The sequence below is a fragment of the Fulvia fulva genome, chromosome 1, assembly GCF_020509005.1.
Source record: "Fulvia fulva chromosome 1, complete sequence".
Lineage (NCBI taxonomy): Eukaryota > Fungi > Ascomycota > Dothideomycetes > Mycosphaerellales > Mycosphaerellaceae > Fulvia > Fulvia fulva.
This window is the reverse complement of record NC_063012.1, coordinates 213,756-235,278: the sequence shown is the minus strand read 5'-3', so window position 1 is coordinate 235,278 and position 21,523 is coordinate 213,756. Positions and strand designations below refer to the sequence as shown.

The following is a 21,523-nucleotide window of genomic DNA, read 5'->3' as shown; positions in this document are numbered from 1 at the left end:
GATGGCATGGGAGGAAGCTCGAAGGTCATGTTGAGGGACTTCACACCTTCACCAAGCTACTTTGGCGAAGTATGCTGTTCCAGTCAGCCAGGGCTCACCACTGCATCACTCGCACAATGTCACTCTGGACAGCTGATGATTGGAGTAACGAATGGTATTATGAAGCAAACATTACCATTACAGAAAATGAACCAGTCCATCACCACTTCTCCACTCATCAACCATCAATCATGAAGATCACAGTCTGTCCTTTTCCCAAATACTCCTCCGTCAATCTGGTATCGCCACCGAATCCTGCGAACAACATGCCCGATATCAACAAAGGAAAGTCTCTTCACATTCTCCTCCAGTCAGCCGTCAATACTCCTCCGCCATTCTGGGTCACGCCTGGATCCTTCCTGTGTCATTTTCTCCCAAACTTGCATCAAACACCGGAAAGAGCAAGACCGCACTCCAAGAACCATATGCCGTAGGAAAATATCTCGCTCTCTCTCTCGTGTCATCGTCCTTCAAAGCAAATAGTGAGCCGAAGAAAAGCTCCCTCATGAAACCATACAAGTCATTCAAAGTCATAATTATCAAGTCGTTATGCTGTCATCGTATTTCCTCAATAAACAGTAGTCTCATACCGCTTCACACCCGGCACAGCCAACGGCGCAGTAGGCACCGGGCTTCTGCGCACAAGTAGTGTCGTTGCCGATGCCTCACCAACAGGATTGAGAGCACCAGTCGCTTGACGTCGTCTAGCTTGAGGAATGCCAGTCACTCCCACAGGTCCTTGTCGAGCCTGGATTACGCCGCTGGCTTGTGCGGAGCCAGCATTACGGCGCGCGTAGGGGGCGCCAGTCTGTTCTGCTGCTCCTCCTTGAAGAGGGAGAAGCCCGCCACTGCTCATCGCAATCCCGGAGTCGCGACGTGGGTAAGGTCCTGTACTGGGCTGCGCGGATCCAGTATCTCGACGAGCTGGCTTTCCGCCGAACAAGCCGCCTCCGTGATTCTTTGCCACATCCGTTATTTTATCCACTACACCGTGCTCCTTGGCCTGGTTGACACCGGTACGTGCCAGGTCTATGGCCTGTTGATGCTTTGTCACAACACCAGGGCTTGCATTGTGTCCCCCGGGAGACGTGCAGCTGATCTTCGTAGGGTCTGCGGGGTCTTTCTGGCATTTGTATATCTTCCACCATTCACTCTCGGAGTACTTGACGGTGGATTTAAGGATGTCGCTGGGTATAGGTGATGATCCTTGAGGAGAAGTGCTCTGCTTGGGAGAGGTGGTGGTTGATGGTTTGGGAGGAGTACTTCCAGTTCTATGTCCAGGCCCGGAGCCCCTGGGACTGCGCTTGGATTGTGCATCTTCATGTGCGTTCCTTTTGTCGAGAAGGCCGACAAGGTGGTCGGATGCTAGGTCTCTTGCCTGATCTTCAGGTTCGAGACTCTTGGGACTGCGCTTCGACTGGCTGTGTGGCGTGTTCGACTTGTGGTGCTGGTTGCCTCCTGCAGGTGTTTGACCGTTGCTGCTGCCTTCGCCGTTGCCGCCTTGTGGGAGATCGTTTGCGTGGAACATGATATCGCCCTCTCCTGCACCAACATCTGCGAAGCCGCTCGAGACATCTGAGCATTCTGATCCTGACGGATGACTGGTACAGTCACTCGAGGCGATGGACGAATGATCCTCTTCGAACTGAGTGTGGCCGCTTGCTCCGTCTCCTCCAAAGCGATTTGGTGTGGAGCCATGATTGCCAGGTTGAGGACCAAAGTCTTGACCACTGCCAGTGTTTTGACCCTGTCCAGGAGTCTGACCAGTACTAGATCCTTGACTACTTCCAGGACCGTGGTGTGAGCCGGGCTGTTGACCACTGCCACTTACCGGCTGCGGGTTAGCAACATTGCCTTGAAGACCAGGATGTCCACTATTGAACTGCTTGTCCTGTATCGGGATGGGGTTGGAGATCTGTAACTTTGGCTTCTCATACTTCAAGCATTTTTTCTTCTTCTTGTCCCAGAATTTGCAGGTCTTCTTGAATTCGTCTTTCTTGCCAGGAGTGCGCTTCACACGAGCATATCCAGGTCCAGACCCGCTACGATTGTCTTGAGACACGCTGTTGTCATGCTTGGCGGGACTACGCTTGACGCCAGCAACACTGGGCACCGTTCCATTGCCATCAGGGTTTGGTGGAGATAGTAGGTAGCTGTCAAGGTCGTTCACTGCGTGGCGAGGAAGATTTGTGGGCTCAGTGGCCAAAGACGTAGACTCTGTCACTGCAGCAGTCGTGGTGGAGACATTCGTGGTGGGAGAGAGAGTCGTGGTGGGAGAGATAGTTGTGGTGGTAGAAATAGTCGTGGTGGTTAACATAGTCATGGTGGAGATGGTCGATGGTTCTGACCTCTTGTCGTGACATGAACCGAATTCTTCACAGCTACCTTGTTGATCATGGGATGATGTTACTATGCTGTAAGGCGAGCTGGTATAGGAACCATAATACGGACTGGTGGTAGTACTCGAGCGGGAGTAGGCGCTCGATCCATAGCTTGAGCCGGCAGATGTGCCATAGTACCCGTGCGACGACCCACTGTGGTATGAAGAGGTCGTGATGCTGTGGTACGATTCAGTGTAGGAGGAAGTGCTGATGCTGTATGAGCCGGTGTCTGCCATACTGCTGTACGAGTCGGACCTTTCGTCGTCGACAAAAGAGGGCACCATCGAGAATCCGGTAGGTAACATGGATTTCTTGACGGATGCCCCCTTGATGTAGCCTCTGAGTGTGTTCTCGTCGACTTCATGATCCTCTGCGATGCCGATGACTTCAGTTGTGATGCTTCGCAGGCGTAGAAGGAGCTTCTCGGTATTCTGATATTTGCTGACGTACTCCAGGCCGTCTCTGATTATGGCAGCGATGAGATTGTCTGTCTTGTCGAGGCGCGCTTCAAGTGCTGATCTCTTTCGCCTTGGCCCCGGTGGCGGAGGATTGTCGTACTCATCATAAGCGGGCAAGCGTGCATTTTGAGGGTCGTTGGGGGCATAGGCTGGCGGAGGATTTACTTGCTGAGGGTCCGCTGTTCGATTCACACCCGCAGGCAATCCCCAGTCAGGTGCCAGCCAGGCGCTGGGATTACGAGAAACGTCCGCACTATACTGCTGGGCCTGTCGCAGCCGAGGTATATGTTCTGGATCTTCTAGACGTCCAGGGTTGTTGGTGGTGGTACGAAGGTATTGCTGCAGCATAATGTGAATAGCCGATGCGCCTTCTTGGATGTACCAGGGTCCGTTACCGCCTCTACGCGAGAACATAATCCTGACGCCGAAGTCCTCCGCCAGTTCTTGCTGGCCTTCAGCACTTGCCCAGAAGTCGATATTGCTTCGATTGATTCTCCGTCTGATGTCCATGGCTGTCTGCTGAACGTATTGCGCTTCTGCTTGGGCGCTGTACTGTGGGATACCGCTACCTCTACCACCGGCTAGACCACTGCCTCCTCCTATACCTCCCGTGCTGTTGCCTGGGCGATTGTTTGGGCGACTGCTGGAAGACCGCTTCTCCATCAAGCTAGGAGGAGGTGCCGTGTGCTTCAAGCCTGCAGCGTCGATCATGCGCTGGACCATGTGGTGACTACATTTGTGCTTGTAGGCATACCGGACGATCATGTTGCAGTGCTTGGCGACCTTGACGCCGCATTCGGATCCAGAGCAAAAGCCGGGTACACGGGTCTGGTAGTATAGAGTCTTGAAGCTCGACTGCAGGTACTGCTGGACCGCCGGGTCGATCTGGGGCGTGGAAGACTCTGGGCCATGCGTGTATTCCTCCAGGTTCAATGGAGATCTCTTCCGCTTATTCTCCACACTCGACCCATTGTGCTCACCCGTCGAGTTCTGCAGCAAATACGAGGAGCGTTCCTGCTCCTTCGGCGAGGGTGGCACCGTTCGATTCGAGCCCATGTACTTGAGCTGTTCCTGAACATAGCTCTGATCATAGTCAAGTCTTTCGCAGGCCATCTGTGCAGTGTCATTGAAGAAGGTCGAGGTCCTCTCTTCGCAGTCGTCATGTACATCAGTGCAAGTTTCGGGCTTCTGATCTTGCAGCGTCACGAGCTTGAAGGCAGTTTCCAAGTACTTGGACACTGTAAAGCGGTCCTGCAGATCATTCGGCAAAGGGCCATGTTCCATCCCCTCCGGCGCGGATGGCACAGTCCGATTCGAGCCCATATCTTTGACAATCTCTTCGAAAAAGCTCTGATGGTAGCCTTCCTTGTAGGCCATCTGCGCGGTCTCATCCCACAAGGTCGACAGCCTCTCTGCGCAGTCATCATGTACATCAGTACAAATCTCAGGCTTCCGATCTTGCAGGATCACAAACTTCATGGCAGTTTCCAAATAGTCTGCAACGAGTAAGACGTCCCGCACAGTCGAAGAGTCTGGTTCTGTTGATTCTTCTGGCACCCCGAGTCCTCTCTTCTGCAGCGTCAGGCGTGCATGATTCGCTTCGTCGGACTCTGCTGCTCTCTTGCCAAAGATATTGTCAATTTCAGTGCCAATACCGGCCATGAGGCTGCTAGCAATACCCAAACCTTGGCTGACTGTCGATACACTCGGCGCAACAGTCTGTCCAGGCGCCATCGAGACCGGTGACCCTGTAGGAGCTAGACCAGGCACTAGACCCGCGCTCCCAGCAGTAACGGCAGCCATTCTGCGTAGAAGCGCACCGGTCGAAGGCCCAGCAGCCCCCATACCTGCGCCACCGCCAGTCACGGCTGCTCGACGTCCGAGTGCTGCACCGCTGGCGCCACTTGCCATGACCTTCAACGCCGGATCGCCGCCAGGTATGGGGTATGGCGCAGCTCCTTCACCCGCACCCGGGACGGCAGGTGGAACACCATCTGCAGGTGTGATTGATATCGCTGGAATGGAAACTGCTAGATTCTCCGCTATGATACCCTCGACAGGCGGTGTGTCGCCCCATCGATGTCGATCAGTACCGCTGGGAGGTGGAGGCTCACGTGCCGCTAGCACTGAGGCAGGAAGTACCTGAGTAGATGACGGCGATGACGCCAAAACCGGGTCAACCGCAGAAAATGACTCGGGGCCAGTAGTAGCTGTTGGAATAGAGTCCGAGCCTGTAACCTCCGCCGGGTGTCGTCGTCGCAAACCCGCGCCCCCGGTACCGCTCGCCGCTGACATGGCAGATGGATCACCTCCAGGCATCGGGTACGGCGCGGACCTCTCATCAACAGCTGACGTGGGTGTTGTCACGGCTTCTGCTGGCGTTGATGAAGACGAGTCTGCAGACGTACTGGACGCTTTAGCCTCTGAGGCCAGCGACCAGTCGATACAATGCGACTGTTGAAGAGACGCCCAATGCCCGGTGGGGTCCTTTGCTAGCAGGGGTTTCCATTGGATAAGGTCGCAATTCAAAGAACGTCGTCGCAACTCCGCCCGCGCAGTACCACTCGCAGCTGACATGGCAGAAGGATCCCCTCCAAATATCGGGTATGGCGAAGTAGGAGATGTGCTTGTCGAGCTTGACGGTGCCGTAGACTCCTTACCATCGAACATATCGATGAGGTCGCTAAGTTGTGAACCGAAGCTGAGCCCAAATGGGTCCGGGACTGTAGCAGATCCTGGCGGATCTGTAGACGTCGCCGTTTTCTCCTCTTTCTCCTTTTCCTCTCTCGCCTTTTCCTCCTTAAGCTTCTCCTCCTTAAGCCTGTTCTCCTCGTCCTGCCTGGCTTTTTCTTCCTTGAGCCTCTTGGCCTCCTGTTCCTTGTCAATTCCGTAAGAAATGAGTTCCGACACTATGCCGCCCAAGCCTCCGCCTCGCCCCCCACGCCCTGGCCCACGAGCGACGAGATCAGAAGAGTCTGAAAACGTATCTTCTGTACGCTTCACGAGCCCGATGTCGTCAGTAAGGTTGCTGTCCGAAAAGCCCTCACCGCTTTCGACATCAGCCTCACTTACCCTAAAAAAGGCAGTGAGCTGAAGTCGTCGTCAAGGTCATGGCCGTCGTCGCCCAGAACGTCGTCGTCGAGGTCATCATGATCATCATCCTCTCCCACACTGAAATTGAACTCCACCGCACTCGGCTCCGCCTCAGCAGTAACAGTCTTCGTCACAGTCTCCCCGTGAATAGAGACGACAATATCAGCCGGATCGCGCGCCTGAATGAATGGCAACACAGTCGCACTCGAGTTCGAGGTCGTAATCATCTCACTGACCCCCAGCGCTCTGGACAAGAGCTCACTGTCATCACCTCTAGCGGCAGCCATGCTCGCCATGATCGCAACGCTGGAGATGCTGGAGACATCACGAGTTGTGAGCTCGTGCGCGGCGATGGCGCGGGGCGCTGCGGTCGGGGTAGGGGTGGGCTGTGTGGTGTCGGTCTGGAGGGGTCAGTATCAGTAAGAGAGAATCATGAGAGGGGGTGGGAGGTACTTACTGGTTCTGCCCAGCGCTTCGACTTCGACTTGGTCTGCTTCGGCACACCCACCTTTGTTGAAGGTGGCTTTCCTGCTACCGGAGCTGAGAATTTCGGGTTCGTGGCCTTGTTCGATACAGCTGCCTTGGTAGACACTGGAGGCTTTCCGCCCTTGGTAGACACCGCGGGGTTAGCACCCTTCGTACCTGCGGCCTTGTTCCCAGCCTTAGCAGTACCCGTGGCAGCTGGGAGAGCCCCAGCCCCCATGCCAGAAGCGGACTTGCAGAGACGTCAGTAATGCGAAACAAGCACTGCGAAGGCGATCTTACCTTGTTCAAACTGTGGTTGCCGCACGCCAGGACCTTTTGAGCAGCCTTCGCGTTCGCACCAGCTGGCGCCGCAGACGCATCCGCCACTCCAGCAGCACCAGTACCAGTCGCAGCAGCCTTAGCACTTGAAGCCACTTTCGTACTCTTCGGGGTGACACTTGACTTTGGACCGCCGGCTGGGGGAGTCTTGGCCTTTGTGCTGATTTTGGCGTGAGGAGTCTTGACAGACGAGGCGACAGCCTTGGTTGAAGTGGGTTTGGGAGTTGATGCAACAGGCTTGGCCGAGGTGGCTTTCGTCGCAGCAGCGGGTGCAGCGGGTGCATTATTCTTCGGTCTGCCTGGGGCGGCGACGGCAGCAGTAGCGATGGCTAGGACCAAGGCTGAGATGGTTGTTGTCTTCATGTTGATTGATTGTTGTTGTTGGTTGACGTGGTATGGTGATGACCGAAGGTGGAAAGGAGGAGTATATGTTCCTGAAGACAAGGTCCTGTGATGAACGAAGCCGAAGATCGGAGATCTCTGTGTGTTGGCAGAGAAAGATGTGCTGGAGGTTGAGTGATGTGACCTAATGTGGTAGGTTCAGATGATCGGATCACTTGGACTGCTTCTTTGCTGCTGGGGGACTGTGTGGGGTGTTAGTGATGTGAGCGGCGACCGATTTGGAGGGCTTACTCGTAGTATCCGGCGTCGTGCTGTGAGAGTGGATCTTTGTAGGCTCGCTCTTCAGCCTCAATGGCTCGTATCTGTCACTCTGTCCCTCGTCGCTAGCGACGCTCGCGTAGCCTTGAACGTTGGTCCTGTATGAAGTGATCAACGTGCTGATGACTTGACTCAGACTGAGCTGAACAGGCATACAGTTGCTTGAGCCGTTAGTAAGAGCTGTTGGTGAGATCAGGGTTGATGCTGTTGGTAGTTGTGTTGTGTTCTGTTGGGTTCTTGCAGTGGAAGGTGGTCTTGAAGAGGCTTTTCCAATGTGGAATTGGAGGATAGGAGATTAGGAGGAGAGGCGAAGGAGGACGGCTTGATATACCCCTTCAGCAGAACTCTGTGAGCTGGCAAGATTGCGAGAATGACACTGTCTGTCATGCCCATGGACACGTTGAGCTCGAGCTTCGAGCGACAGCAGCGAGATCGCATGGACGCTTGTGCTGTTTTCAGCATCGTGATTGCGTTGTTGTCAGGTCAGTAGGACGGTTTCAGCTACGTTATGCGTTATCAGACTGTGCACGATGTGCCAGCAGTACCACGTTGAGTCGTTGCCTCACGGGTTTCGCTGTCATCCAGAGCAATATTGTCATTCGTGATCTATCTCTATCGTCTGCCACTGCTATGATCACGAAGTCAGCAGCGGTACCAATCATGTCATACATGCACACTACGCATTGCAAAGCCATCATTGGTCAGACTTGCCTTTAACGAGGTCATCAACACCACTTCAACCGACTGCCTGACCACAACCCCTTTGCAGGAGCGGGCTAGGTCAGCCGTTGCGAAGTGGTGCCTCAGCAGTATCTGTGGCAGGCCCAAGAAGACCATACCACATCATCATCCCAATGTCAGAGGACGGTGGACAGTGTGTGTGCTTACCTTGCTCGTGCTCATGACAGTAACGTCGTACCTTTTGACCTGCCCGTTTCCATCTTCGCTGTCCGGGCGCCGAACTGTATCTGATGAAGGTCAGCATGATGGCCGTGCAACGATTCAGCAGGACAACTCACCGCGCGCTTCTTCTCCTTTGCGACTTTGATCATGCCCAGCTTCCACGCCAGACAGCGAAGCACCTTCTTGCCTGGCTCTATGGAGGAACACGAGTCGTCTGCTGCCTCATCATTACCCAGGTCTAATTTCGCCCCGAAATCGCATTTGTCGGTCACCGGCGCAGTCACCGCCCAACCTACAAGCTTCTCATCGAGAAATGGGAAGCGGACTTCTCGGCTCCAGTGACTGATGACTCTGTCATCGCGTCCGAGATTGCGCCTGCCAAGCCTGCCGATGTCAAGATCCAGTTCGTCCAGCAAACCGTCGAGGCCATGTCGATTATACGCAGTGGCATGTCTGGTGTAGCCCGCAAAAAGCTCATCGGCGCCAAGTCCGGACAGCAGTACTCGAGCTGAGGTGGTGTATGTGAGAGCCTCAGCACTTCCATCCCCGTCAAGCTTCCCACTCCCTCGTGCCGCAAAGTACAGCGCAAATGCTATGCTCAAGTCCATCTCGGTGTTGTGCGGATGCATGAGATCGATAACATGCTGTCGATGCTCCTGCGTTTCCGCATACGGGATGTCGATGGCTACGAAGCGCCACTTACGACCCGAGCACACTTCTTGCAGTTCAGCGTGGGATGCTCGTCCGGTAATACGATCTGGGCACAGTTCGTAGGCGGCATCTCCTTTGTCCTTATGCACACGAGGATTCTGGAATGCCACGTTCAGAAGGTCAATAGGCTCTGACGAGGGCAGTGACTCATGGCTCAGCCTCGCGAGGACAGTACAGTCCAGTCCGCCGGAGAATAGTATTGCAAGCTTCGACCTTGGCCGCAGGCTTGAACAGCCCGGCGGTTCTGGTATGTCTAGCACTCTTGGAATCAGTGATTCACGCAAAAGCCTCTCCAGCCGCGTGACAGCGACCGAATGCACGCCGAGGGGTGCAGTAGGAGACGACACATCCCTGCAGAGCGAAAGTCTTGGAAGAACCTACCTAGCCATGAGCATATATACTCATGGCAGAGCTGGGAGACCTACAGAATCGGCCTGACGTTCAATGTCGTTGTAAGCGGACGGCACTTTCGTGACGAAGAAATCACCCCATCGTTGCAAGTCGGAAGCGTTGGTGTCCCGGCTGTATGCTCGTTGTGAGAGGTCAATGCAATACACACCATCGGCTTCGACCTCAGTCCAGCTTGCAGCCGCGGAGCCATCAGTGACACTGCTCAGCAGTATAGCGCCATCATTGGTGATGCGGTAGAGTAGTGAGCGCCTGCCCAGGAAGTCTCGACCAAGCCAGACTTTCGAAGCAGACTGATCCAGGAAGACGAATGCGTAAGGGCCAGCAACCTGTGAAAATGCTTGCGAGACATTCTGAGCAGCGGCCAGCGATTCTCCGCGGCAGTCCATACGAGGCAAGTCCTGGGAAACGGCGTCGTTCAGAAGATCGTACACGCTGGCTGTGTCATTACCGTCTGGTCGATGGCCACGAATTGCCCAGGCCTCACCGTTCCAGCAGAGCGTTCTTGTCTTGTCGCCTCCTTGGTAAGGCTGCTGTGTAGTGACGGATCCGCGTAGGGACAGCACAGTTGAGTGACATGTCACGTATGTCGTTTCGTCTCCAGGCTCACTGCAACAACACTCCAGTAGCAGCGTGTCTGAGGCATCTGGTCCTCGAGCTTGAAGCAGTGTCTGAATAGATGCGGGTGGCTGGATATGCTTGTGCCTGCTGATGGAGCAGAAGATGCCGCACATGACCAGTTTACGACCTGCCCATGAAGTGAAGTGTTGATGTTTGTGGTGCGGCGCGAGGTGAAGCAAGACGCGTCGTGCCGAGGAGGGGCCACTTTTCGAGGTCGATGGGAGCTTTGACCTCTGACGATCACCTGCTGCTTGCACTGGAGACAACTCCTGTTGAGAGAGATTCTATGTACCAACCCCGTCGATAGAGCGCTGTACTGTAACGATACCCCCACGGCATGCCGGATGATAAAGAACGAAGTCGCGACCACGAACAGAACTATACCGAACTCCGCGACTGTCTATGTCCAGCACGAGCGAATCACCAGAGCTATCGCAGGCTACAGACCAGCATGAACCTTTGACGGCATCGACGCCGGAAGTAGTGCGGCGACTATCAGACAACTCCAGCGTAGTGGCTGGCGAAGTGAGGGTGGAAGACAGCAGGAAAGATGCGGCAAAGTCAGACCCGCCGGAGACGGAGACTGCGGTGACATCTCCCGTGAAGGACGAGGAGCGTGATGGGGTAAAAGCGGATCACAAGATGGAAGCGGCTGCCTCGGGATCTACTTCTACAGACGGCGAGCATGCGGCCATGGCGAGAGACATCGAGCGACGAGCCAGCGAACACTTGGCGAGGCGGGCAGCAGAGATGACTTTGGAAGAGGAAGCAGGCAGTACCAGTCATAGTGTGCCAGAGAGGACGATAAAGGAGAAGGAGCAGCTTCCTGTGACACCACCTCCACCTGAACCCCCGCGAAAAGATAAGGCACCCGTCAAGCCGGAGACTGAGGACTACGACGAGAAGCATCCACCACCGCCGGACGAAGAGACCGCAGACGATGTGCCCGATGCGCCGCAAGGCACGAAAGAGACTACGGGGCTGGAAATTCAGACAATCATGGATCAGTTCGAAGATGGCATGGGCGGACTTGGGGAAGACGATATCATGTCACCGCGCTTGGACAAGCAGCAGCCTGTATTGGTACTGCCTCCTCGATCTAGTAGCCTGGAACCACAACCTTCATACACTCTCAGCCAGCAGAATTCTGGTCAGAGTGTGGCTGCTGCCTCTCCACTCGGCCCGCAAGGCACCGGAAATTCGATTTCCAACTCGAGTGTACATCGGGTGAGGTCAGATGATCAGGAGTCCATTATAAGCGGGAAAGCTGGTTCTATACATCAGCCCCCGCCTCCTGAGCCAGATCCTGAGCCAGCGCTTCCATTTGACTTTCACCGATTTCTAGAGCAGCTGCGACACAAATCCGCCGATTCCGTTGCAAAGTATCTGCGGTCGTTCTTGAGTGAATTCAACAAGAAGCAGTGGATGGTGCATGAGCAAGTCAAGATCATCTCAGACTTTTTGGAGTTCATCACGAAGAGGATGGGTATGTGCGACGTGTGGCGGACAGTATCCGATGCCGAATTCGATAATGCTAGGGAAGGTATGGAGAAGTTGGTCATGAATAGACTATACTCACAAGCTTTCTCGCCCGCGATACCATCAGCACCTGGAAGCCCACGAAAGGGCGCCAAAAACGGGCGCTCGGCAGTGGATCAAGCCAACCCACATGGACCTGGTCGAAGAGGGCAGCATCAGGAAGATGTTGAGCGTGACGATGTGATTGCACAAAAGATCAAGATTTATGGCTGGGTCTCAGAAGAGCACCTTGACATCAAACCCATTGGCGAAAAGGGCAAGAAGTTTCTTGCTCTGGCCCAGAAAGAGCTACTCAAGATCAACACTTATCGAGCACCTCGAGATAAGGTCATTTGCGTGCTCAACGCCTGCAAAGTCATCTTTGGCTTCCTGAGGAATGCTAAGGCAGATCAGTCAGCCGATGCTTTTGTGCCGCTGCTCATATACACAGTCCTGCGAGCGCGGCCAGAACATCTGGTCAGCAATGTGCAGTACATCTGGCGGTTCAGGAACCAGGAGAAGCTGGGAGGGGAGGCTGGCTACTACATGTCTTCCCTGATGGGGGTTGTGCAATTCATCGAAAACCTCGATCGTACGACACTCACCATCACAGACGATGAGTTCGAGCGGCAAGTCGAACAAGCCGTGAGCGCCATCGCTGAGAAAGACCGCACCGAAGAGTACGAAGCGCAAACACACGCGGCAACATCCACAGCTCCAATGCAACACCTCAGCGAAAAGAGCGCGCTAAGTCGAGCCGAAGTCACACCACGGAATAGCATGGACGCCGAGCGCTCCAGCCCAAGACGACGGCCCAGCCAAAGACTTGCGGAAAGACAAGCTCAGCCCGCAAGTCCAGATGACGAAGACGCAGTGACAGGTCTCCTGCGCACGATCCAAAGGCCTCTCAGCAGTATTGGCCGCATGTTCTCCGACGACGTCACAAACGAGGAGTCGAGCAGAAGTTCACCGCAACCTGGATCAACACCTCGAGGCCTTAGTCCGGCGCCGAGATTAGATCAACGGCAAAGTGGCAGTACAAGCCAGCGCTCCTCCGCAGAACGAGAGCGGAGTCGACAGCGTCTTCTTAATGAATGTTCTGCTGAGGACCATGCGACGAGACAGGCGAGTGCGGAAGTTGCTCAGGCGCAAAGGGTACGAGCGCAGGAGCATCGGGTTGTGGTTGAGTAAGTTATCTACGATACTGTCTCGTTCGCGAATGCATGATAGGATACTGACGTGACGGCAGAACATTACAGAGCATGTTCCCCAACCTCGACAAAGAAGTCATCGAAGACGTCGTCCGCGCCCAGGAAGGGAATGTAGGTCGCGCGGTGGATGCTTGTCTTGCTCTTAGCGGGTGATAAGTAGTATAGAAGCAGTCCCTTTACAGCCCAGCTTAGAGCTGTAGCAGCCTTTATATGCACAATAATTCTCATCACCCGACAGGACTTTCACCCAGACTCATATTGCAATCCGCTTGACAAAGTTCAATGTTGCTGCCATTCAGGTGACGCGACTGTGTGCTTTGAGGAAAGTGTTGTGTATGAAACCTTTCGAAGTACTCTCTCTTGCTTTGGTCAGAGTACTGTACCCATAGTTGAAATGCTGAGCTGCGGTAAATGAACACTCCGTTCTTCGATTGCCTGCCCTGCCCTGTGATCGGGACACTGAGTGCTCAGACCATCAGTCAAGCTAAACTCAGTGCGGCAAGCGATGGGGACTGAACCCTCCCATTCACAGCAATACCCTTCGTCCTTTCTTTCGAGTCTTCAATACGTCCCGTGAGAACGACATTCACTAGCCGTAATGCCGCGGACTGTACGTATGGCAGCCAACACCCAGGTACTTGTAAGGTTCTTCACATGTTCCAGGCATTCGCGAGGGATGGATCCTGTTATTGGCTCTCTGCCTGGAACCGATTCTTTAGATGTGGAACGGACGGCATTGGCGTTGGCATGGCATGGCATGGCTTCCCGTCTTGTCGTGGAATGAAAAGTTGTAAAACACATCTTTCTGCTACATGGGGCCTCCGTGTAGCACAATTCTCTCCTAGCTATACTTCACAAGAATGACCATCCTCGCCGACCTTCCCGACGAGCTGCTGATGCGGATTGTTGAGTACCTGGACATTGCAGCAACACGCGCATTCGCCACTGTCGATTCTCGTTTTCACGGGTTGCTAGTGCCGACACTATTTGAAGGGGTACGAGCTACCAATCGCGAAGATGATGCAGAGATCCTGCAAGAGATCACCTTGAAATACAGTCGCCACGTCAACAAGTTATACTTCGATTTGTGCCTCCTTGGCAACTCACCCGGAGATCATGATCACGGCGACCCCATCGATCCTGGTGAACAGGGACAGTACACTTGCGATAAGGACGATGAGGATGATTGTCGTCTTCCCGAGACTGCTCGGAAGATGCTGGATGGCGAGCTTTTACCCAATCTCACGAGTTTGCAGCTGAGCTTCGATTTCGACTTCGACAGCGATATCAATGATCTCGACGGTGACGGGGAGAGCCACTACGACTACGGAGAACCGGGCTTATTCGGCATCTTCGAGCTCCCTGAGACAGAGGCAGACTTTGCCGAGAAGGAACATGAATTCCACTGGCGTATGACGCTTAGGGATGTTATCTCGGCGCTGGGTGGGAATCAGGTTGTTAAGAGGTTGCAGATGAGGAATCTGGTGCCGAAAGGGACTTCGGCTTATTTGACGACTGAATGGAAGGTTTTCCTGGCAGGGCTTGAGGTTCTTGATATTGAGCTCTGGGGAGGAGGCGATATGAGTGAATGGTCAGCAAGCACAGCCCCGGGGTATTGCGATTTTATCCGCTGTCTAAACAGCTCGTTCTTCGCTCACCTCTCCTCCGCGACCTCACTCCGTTTCGCGGCAAGTCCTCACTGTCCCATCGGTAAGGATTCAAACCTCCATACCCTACCCCTAGCATACCACCCCCACCACTGACCGATTGATTCCAGGCGGCCTAGGCCACATCCACACCCCCCTCCCCATCTCCCCGCCCAACCTCCCCAGGATGCAGAACCTAGCCTTCGAAAACATCTTCCTAGACACCGCCCTCGTCAACCTCCTCCACGATCACTCCCAAAACCTCCAATCCCTGGCCTTCAAAAACTGCCTCTCCCTCGGCCGCAAACCCGACTACAGCATTTCCTCGGATAGAGTATCCTGGGCGGATCTCTTCATTACAATCCGCACCTCGAAGCCGATCTTGCGGAAATTGACAGTGGAAGATGAGCCCCATGCGTTGCGGTTGGCGGAGGGGTATGATGTGTGGGGATGTGAGGTTGGGAAGGAGAGTGAGAAGGTGAAGGGTGTGGAGGGGGAGGTGGAGAGAGGTGAGAGGAAAGTCTTTTTGTATGGGGGTTTCGATGAGAAGTATGGATATGTGGTGGGGAGGGGGGAGTTGAATTTGGAGTGTTTTCAGGAGGGGGCGGATCAGAGGGAGTGGGATGCTGTGAGGGAGGTTGTGGAGGGGAATAGGGGGAGGGTTGAGGTGGGGGGTTGATGGTGATGGGAGGTGGTGGGGAATGTGGTTACTGGGATGTGTTATGAAGCTAGGTATTGTGGGGGTAGGAGAGGTTTGTTTGCATGTTTGATACTCAGTGTCGTGCCGAGCATCTAATCTCGCGTGTGATGCTTTCGCCCTTGTCCTCATACCAAAGCCACCAAATCAACATCATCAAAGCATAGTACCAAGCCCCATGAGTCTCGCCTCAATCAGCTCCAGCCTGCGCCCAGTTCGTGCATATGAAGCAGTCGTCTTGCCTCACTTCCATCCTTGCGCCAGGTCCGCCGCCCCCACGATTTTCGCCCGCTCTTCTGCACCTCTACCTCCCTCGGAATACGTTGGCGCCCCATCGATGATGCGTCGTGGAAGTGTCGGGCTGGGTATGGAAAGGGCTCCACCGAACAGAGCCACGAGGTGTGACGGAATCTGCCATGAGAGATCCCGGACTGGAAGCGGTGAGCAGATATAGCGGAAGTCGATGTTGGTTCCCTTCTTCTCTGGCACTTCCATGCGGTTGAGCCAGCGCCGGAGGGTTTTGTCGTCTTCGACGTGCTTGTCGAGATGCTGGAGCGTGATGGTGAAGTTGCGCTTAGGTGCCTTGTCTTCCTCGCCGGCTTTCATCTTATCGAGCAGACCCTCAGTCAGGCGATTGAGGAACGTGATGATGTGCCCAAACTCGAAGTCGACAACTGTAGTCCTGATATCCGCGGAAATAGCAGCGGCATGGAAGAACTCAGCGCAGATTTGCTTGTTGACCTGGGTAAGTGGTGATGCGACGACGATATTGTCCTGCCAGTTCGGCGAGTCCTCGTCGTTGCGCTTGGTGGGCTTCTTGCGACGTCGCGCGCTTCTGCGGAGCGTGACGGAGCTGTCGGCGAGGACGAGGTCGTAGATGTTGGTCCTCAGTTCGCCGGGGAGTTCGAGGAAGCGGAAGTGTTTGGTGGATGGGTTGGCGCGATTCTTTCGTGGCTTCTTGGAGTTCTTGGGTCTCTTTGGTTGAGACTCATCTTCTGAGCTGAGGTCGGGCGGGGCGATGAGAGTCTTGGTGGTCGCAGTCCGAGTCGGGTTGGTTCGAGTCGGGTTGGTTCGAGTCGGCGCCTTCTCGGCGATCTTCACATGAGTCGCCGCGCCTCGTTTGCGTTTGTTCTGGTTGTTGGTGGCCATCTCCATATTGGCGACAGTCGTTACTGTCGGACCGTGTGTTGAACTTGAGATGATGAGGGCGGAAGAGGGTGGAATTCATAGCGACAGCTCGGGAGACTGCGGGACTTGCCGCGAGCTAGCCGAACGCTTTTGAGTGAATGTGAAACAGAGTTTGCTCGTTTGACGTCGCACGTGCCTCGCACGGTGCACCTCGGACCAAGCGGGCAAGATGGTCCAACCACCTTCAGTGACTCAGCCCATTTCCTGGAAGCAGTCGTAGTGGACTGCGATGAGAGACGTTGTGGGGGAAAGACAGGAATGGTTAATGAAACTCGATTTGACTCGATTGTGAGAGCGTGTATCGGAGTGTCAACCCAAAGCAATTCGGCGTGAAGAACTGTCCGTGCAATGGATTAGCTTCGCCTAACTGCACCGACGGCTGGTGACACAGTTGACTGCCGCCGAGCGCTTCGACTTATTATTATCGCAAAGGCCTATACCTGAGCATGCTGGCGGGAAGCTGAGTGACGAAGTCGTGCTAATGTAGTCGAGCTTGCAGCGCGTCGCCGTATTTCTAGTTCGCGGCTTTTCGTCTCATTCATAGCTGTTTAGATGCGAAGTCGACACCTACGCCGGCAACATACTCTGTCAGGCCTTGCGCCCATCACCTAGAGCGGCCAAGAAACCATTACTTGACTCCCATGCCACCTGTTGAGACCAGTGAGACATGCCTCTAACCCCCTCCACGTCCTCCCACTTGGGGCATGACCTTTCTTGCCGCAGCAACAATCTTTTTACCCTCAACCTTAGCGCGTTCCTCCAGACCTGACATGTGGCCATCCGATGCCTCAGACAATACCCAGATGATATGCAGTCGGCCATGGGTGTAGCACGTGAAGATGATTGGTTCATCGTGATCTCGACCACAGAACGGCTAGTGTTGGCTGAAGGCAGAGGTACTTGAGTCTCAGCCATGTTTTCGAGGGTCCCTTCAAAGGCGGTGGAAGATCCTATGCTCAGGCCAGATCCCGAACCGTACACGGCAGTCCCAAGTATTGCTCCCTAAAGTGCTGCACAAACTCATCGTGAATCTGCTGGTTAACCAGCAGCAGCGTACAATGCAGCGCCGGCATCGATCGAAACCGCATGTAATCCTGCCTCAACTGCCTCATCATATCGCAGATGATGTGGTCGTAGATCAGTACTCTCAGCTCCGCCGGAAGATGTAGGAAGCTTGTTCCCGTGCTTTTCTTCCCGGTGATGGTTGTCGCTTCCATTTCGCGTTTTCCTGCTCACACTTATTCCCGATTGTGCTTCTGTCACTGTGGTCGTGACGGAGAAGCTCTCTACACAGGCACGGCAGGTCATCATCGTGTCGTCGGCACGCTGTCGTGCGACACACCGCCTACCGAGGCTTGGACGATCACAAATGCGAATTCGATGGCGGAATTCGTTTCCGCCTCGTAAAAGAGTATCGGGCGTAGCGGCTTGTGGCACGTGACTGCCGAGGCAGCGACCACGTGAGATAGAACTATTCGAAACGCCACCGAAGCCGGCCACGTCCGCCTTCCACCTTTGAGTTGCACACCCACACCATCAAATCGCAGCACCACGCGGCCTCGACCAGAAGCTGGACTTCTTCACTTCATCAACCACCACTTTCACCGCCAAGGAAACTCAGCACTGCATCACCATGGACCGCCACCTCGAGCCCCCAGCCGCCGGGACCGAGAGCTGGATCTCACGCACTCACGATGGCCTCCGCATCGAAACGCTGGCCGTCGTTTACCTTCTCGCTCTCAGCGCTGCCTTGATGGGCCTGAGGGCCCTCTTCACCCTCCGCCGTTGCGTCAAGGACATGGCGGCCAATCCAAGCGACCGTGCTCAGACGTACGCCGACTGCAATGAGCGCGTCAAGAAGTGTACGCAGCGTCAGTGGTTCATCAGTAATATTTACCTCTTGCATGCTATGGCTATCTGGCTTGTCGATGCATCCGTCGGAGTCTGGGCTATCTACAACGATGTCGACGCGAACCCAGAACAGTACAACGCCCAGATCTGGATCGACCTCGCCATTCACAGCGTGTCGATGTTGGCCATCTTCATGGGCGTCTTCTTCATCTTCCCACTCGGTCAAATCATGGTCGTGGGATCCCTTATCCGCCGCTTCGGTACGACCCGTGCCACTCTCGCAGACTACGCACCCGAGGTTCGCATCTTGAGTACCCACATCGCACAGCTCTGGGCCATGCTGGGGTTCATGATTATCGCCTGGTGGCCGGTTCTCGACCACACATTCTACCGCCTTGTCATCTGCGAGGCAGTCTTTGGCTCGGCTACTGTGTGGCAGCACATCAGCTTCGCTTTCAACTTCCGCTCCGAGCAGTTGCATGATGTCGAGCTCCAGCCGCTGTTGGGTGTGCGTGATGGGGTGAAGCTTTTTGGTCAACAGATTGTCGCTACTCACACCAAGACTGTTGATGGTCTGCCAAGCTACCAGGCAGTACCGCAGAGCTTGGACGGGAAGACGGAGCTCTAGCCAACTGCTGTCGACGAGTCTGCTCGAATGCATCGGGACGCTGCACCGCGAGGAGTACAAATGGTCAGGGCCGATGAGATCGCAGCACACCAAACAGTCAAAAGGCTCACCAGGATATAACCTCTGCATCGACAAGCCCTCGTACCCTAAACGCCTTCACATGCATGCTAGAATGCATCGAAATACTGCTCGTCCTACTCATCTGGTTAGCGGCATCTCCAATCCTGTTACTCCTGGGCATACTGAATACCTGAGCAGTGATGGATGAATGGGACATCCATTGGAAGGATGTCACAAGTGTCACAAGACCACGACTGCGCTGGAGATGCGTCCGGCTTACCTATATGTCAATTGGACATCATGACTGTTTTCGTAATATATGTAGCATTGGAGGCTGCAGTTCAGCCGCAATATCAAAGAAATTTCTCAAAATTCACAGTATTGTCACAGTACTTTTCTTCTGCTCAATGCCAGTCATCCTCTGACTAGCTCGACATGATATGAGTGGCACTACCCACGCCGCCGGAGGTTCTTGCGAGGCCAGTGTGGCCTTTGAATGGCATGGAACCAACCGTGGAACTGTATGACAATATCCAGGCGCATGATCATCGTCCCAGACGATCTGGAGAATCGTTTCCCTTTTCTTATGCCTGAGCAAATCCCAGCTCACTTTCATGTGCGGGACAAAAAGCACCTTTCCCCATTCTTGCTCGATCAGCTACAGGCCGGTGATCGTATACTGTTCATGCTTTTTCACGTAGCCTTGATGCAAGTTCGTGGGTGGCTGAATCAATTCGTCTCATCAAAGCACCCGAAAGCTGCAACGCAGTATACCTCAAAAACTCTCCTCGCATTCCCAGAATTTATGTACACACCCTCCTCCCGCCACACACATCCACCGCCTCTCGCCTGCCTTAATACTCCATAGCATCCTCAAACAACCTCGTAAGCTGCTCCCTCTCCTCCTGCCCACCACTCGTATCCAAATTCGGCGCCAACATCAGCACTCTAGCCTGTGGCAAAGTTCCCTCAACGAGAGTCTCGATATGACTGTTGCCGAAGCCCAGATGCTTCAGACCTCTCGGCTGATCGCCAAGGTTGACAAGGAAGTTCGCCAGAGCCTCTGAGAGCACTTCTCCCGCACTCTCCTTCTTCACGTTGGAGATGTCGACGCCGAAGCATTCCGCCGCGGCAAGATGACGCTCCGGGTTCGAAGGGCCAGTGAACTTGAAGACGGCGGGGGCGCTGACGGCGACGGAGACGCCGTGGGGGATGATGGGGTGGTCGACTTCGTAGCCGGAGTGTTGGTAGCCCGGGTTCTGGGAGGAGATGGGGTAGGACATGCCATGGCAAAGGTGAACGCCTGCGTTGCCGAAACCTACACCGGCGAGGGTGGCGGCTAGCAACATTTTCGATTGTGCTTCCCAGTCGTCGGGATCCTTGACGGCGCGGGGGAGGTACTTGACGGTGTCGCGGAGGGCTTGGAGGGAGAAGATGTCGGAGATGGGGTTGGCGCCTTGGTAGGCTGGGCGGTTGATGGGGTTGGTTGGGCGTGGGATGCGCTCGTGGTAGGGGATGGCAGTCCAGGACTCTAAGCTGTGGCAGAGGACATCGAGACCGGAGGAGGCATGGACGGCGGAGGGCATGGTTCGGGTGTTGATGGGATCGCATATTCCGAGGGTGGGCTTCAAGTTACGGTGAGCGATGCCAGTCTTTGACTTCTTGTCAACCAGATCGAAGATGGCAGTTCCAGTCGTCTCGGACCCAGTTCCTGCTGTTGTCGGCACAGCAATCAGAGGCTTCAGCTTCGACCGGATTGGCATTCCCTTCCCCAGTGGCGCATTGACAAAGTCCAGAAACTCAGCCTCGGGAAAGGTCGTGTACAAGTTCATGAGTTTCGCCGTATCCATGACACTTCCACCTCCCACTGCCAGAAACGCATCAGGCTGATACGGCTTCGCCGCATCAATAGCTTCCCTTATCCTGCAAACAATCAGTCAAACCCCCAGCCAGCAATCCACACAAACCAAGCAACCTACGAATAATCCTTCGGCTCCACTTTCACCTTATTATAAACCTCATACTTAATCCCCTCCCTCTCCAACCCCTCGACAACCTGCTTCATAGCATCCAGCCTCTCCACCACACCATCCGTCACTACCATGACCTTCTTGGCCCCCAAATTCGCAAAATCCATCCCAACCTCCTTCGTACACCCGGGTCCAAACCGGATAGAACTCGCCGCCATCTCAAACGCATACTCCTTCTGCCGGCTCAGATCCACCGGCGTGGCCAGCGATCGCACCTTGCCAGCGTAAGGGTTGACATGCCCATGGTGGTGTGGCGCTCCGGGGTTGGAGTGGGCCGGGCACAAGCAGGTGCCGGAGTTGATGGTGCGGAGGAGGTTCACGGCGCGTTGCCGTTGGGATTGGGCTATTCTTATGGCGGCCATTATGGTTGATGGCGTGATAGGTGAGGTGCAGGTGTCAGCAGTATTGATGACAGCGACGACGACATCGGTAGCTAGGTCTGGGCTACAGTAGTAGTGGACCCATCAGCATCAGCCAATGTTTCAATGTTTGCGGGGCTCTGGGGGCACGGATGTTGTGGAGTGAATAGCCGATGGACCGCGGCTTGGACGAAAGGGGAAAGTCTTTGAGAGAGGGACGCGTCTTGTCGCGTGCTCCTACTGTTCGCAATGGAATC

General features: G+C 54.7%; 6 protein-coding genes across 6 annotated transcripts; 2 read left to right on the top strand and 4 right to left on the bottom strand.

Annotated features, from left to right (window-relative positions):
• Nucleotides 1-607: 607 nt before the first annotated feature.
• CLAFUR5_00058 (uncharacterized protein) lies at nt 608-7,138 on the bottom strand (the record flags this gene model as incomplete). The annotated part of the gene is made up of 4 exons (XM_047899206.1): nt 608-5,927; nt 5,951-6,372; nt 6,429-6,686; nt 6,737-7,138. The coding sequence occupies 4 exons, from the start codon at nt 7,136-7,138 to the stop codon at nt 608-610; spliced, it is 6,402 nt and encodes a 2,133-aa protein (XP_047757007.1).
• A 1,196-nt stretch (nt 7,139-8,334) lies between these two features.
• Nucleotides 8,335-10,338, bottom strand: CLAFUR5_00057 (Asparagine synthetase domain-containing protein; the record flags this gene model as incomplete). Its single annotated transcript, XM_047899205.1, has 3 exons — nt 8,335-8,403; nt 8,455-9,426; nt 9,475-10,338. Coding segments are annotated over 3 exons (1,905 nt in total), but the record flags the coding sequence as incomplete, so codon positions are not given.
• A 142-nt stretch (nt 10,339-10,480) lies between these two features.
• On the top strand, nt 10,481-15,132 carry CLAFUR5_00056 (Vacuolar protein sorting-associated protein; the record flags this gene model as incomplete). The annotated part of the gene is made up of 4 exons (XM_047899204.1): nt 10,481-12,783; nt 12,846-12,918; nt 13,653-14,517; nt 14,585-15,132. 4 exons carry the CDS (start codon nt 10,481-10,483, stop codon nt 15,130-15,132), a joined length of 3,789 nt encoding a protein of 1,262 aa, XP_047756999.1.
• A 261-nt stretch (nt 15,133-15,393) lies between these two features.
• CLAFUR5_00055 (uncharacterized protein) lies at nt 15,394-16,305 on the bottom strand (the record flags this gene model as incomplete). Its single annotated transcript, XM_047899203.1, has 1 exon — nt 15,394-16,305. The coding sequence occupies one exon, from the start codon at nt 16,303-16,305 to the stop codon at nt 15,394-15,396; it is 912 nt and encodes a 303-aa protein (XP_047756996.1).
• Nucleotides 16,306-17,971: 1,666 nt separating this feature from the next.
• On the top strand, nt 17,972-18,817 carry CLAFUR5_00054 (uncharacterized protein; the record flags this gene model as incomplete). The annotated part of the gene is made up of 1 exon (XM_047899202.1): nt 17,972-18,817. The coding sequence occupies one exon, from the start codon at nt 17,972-17,974 to the stop codon at nt 18,815-18,817; it is 846 nt and encodes a 281-aa protein (XP_047756997.1).
• Nucleotides 18,818-19,731: 914 nt separating this feature from the next.
• On the bottom strand, nt 19,732-21,269 carry CLAFUR5_00053 (Hydroxyacid-oxoacid transhydrogenase, mitochondrial; the record flags this gene model as incomplete). Its single annotated transcript, XM_047899201.1, has 2 exons — nt 19,732-20,800; nt 20,857-21,269. The coding sequence occupies 2 exons, from the start codon at nt 21,267-21,269 to the stop codon at nt 19,732-19,734; spliced, it is 1,482 nt and encodes a 493-aa protein (XP_047757002.1).
• Nucleotides 21,270-21,523: the final 254 nt, after the last annotated feature.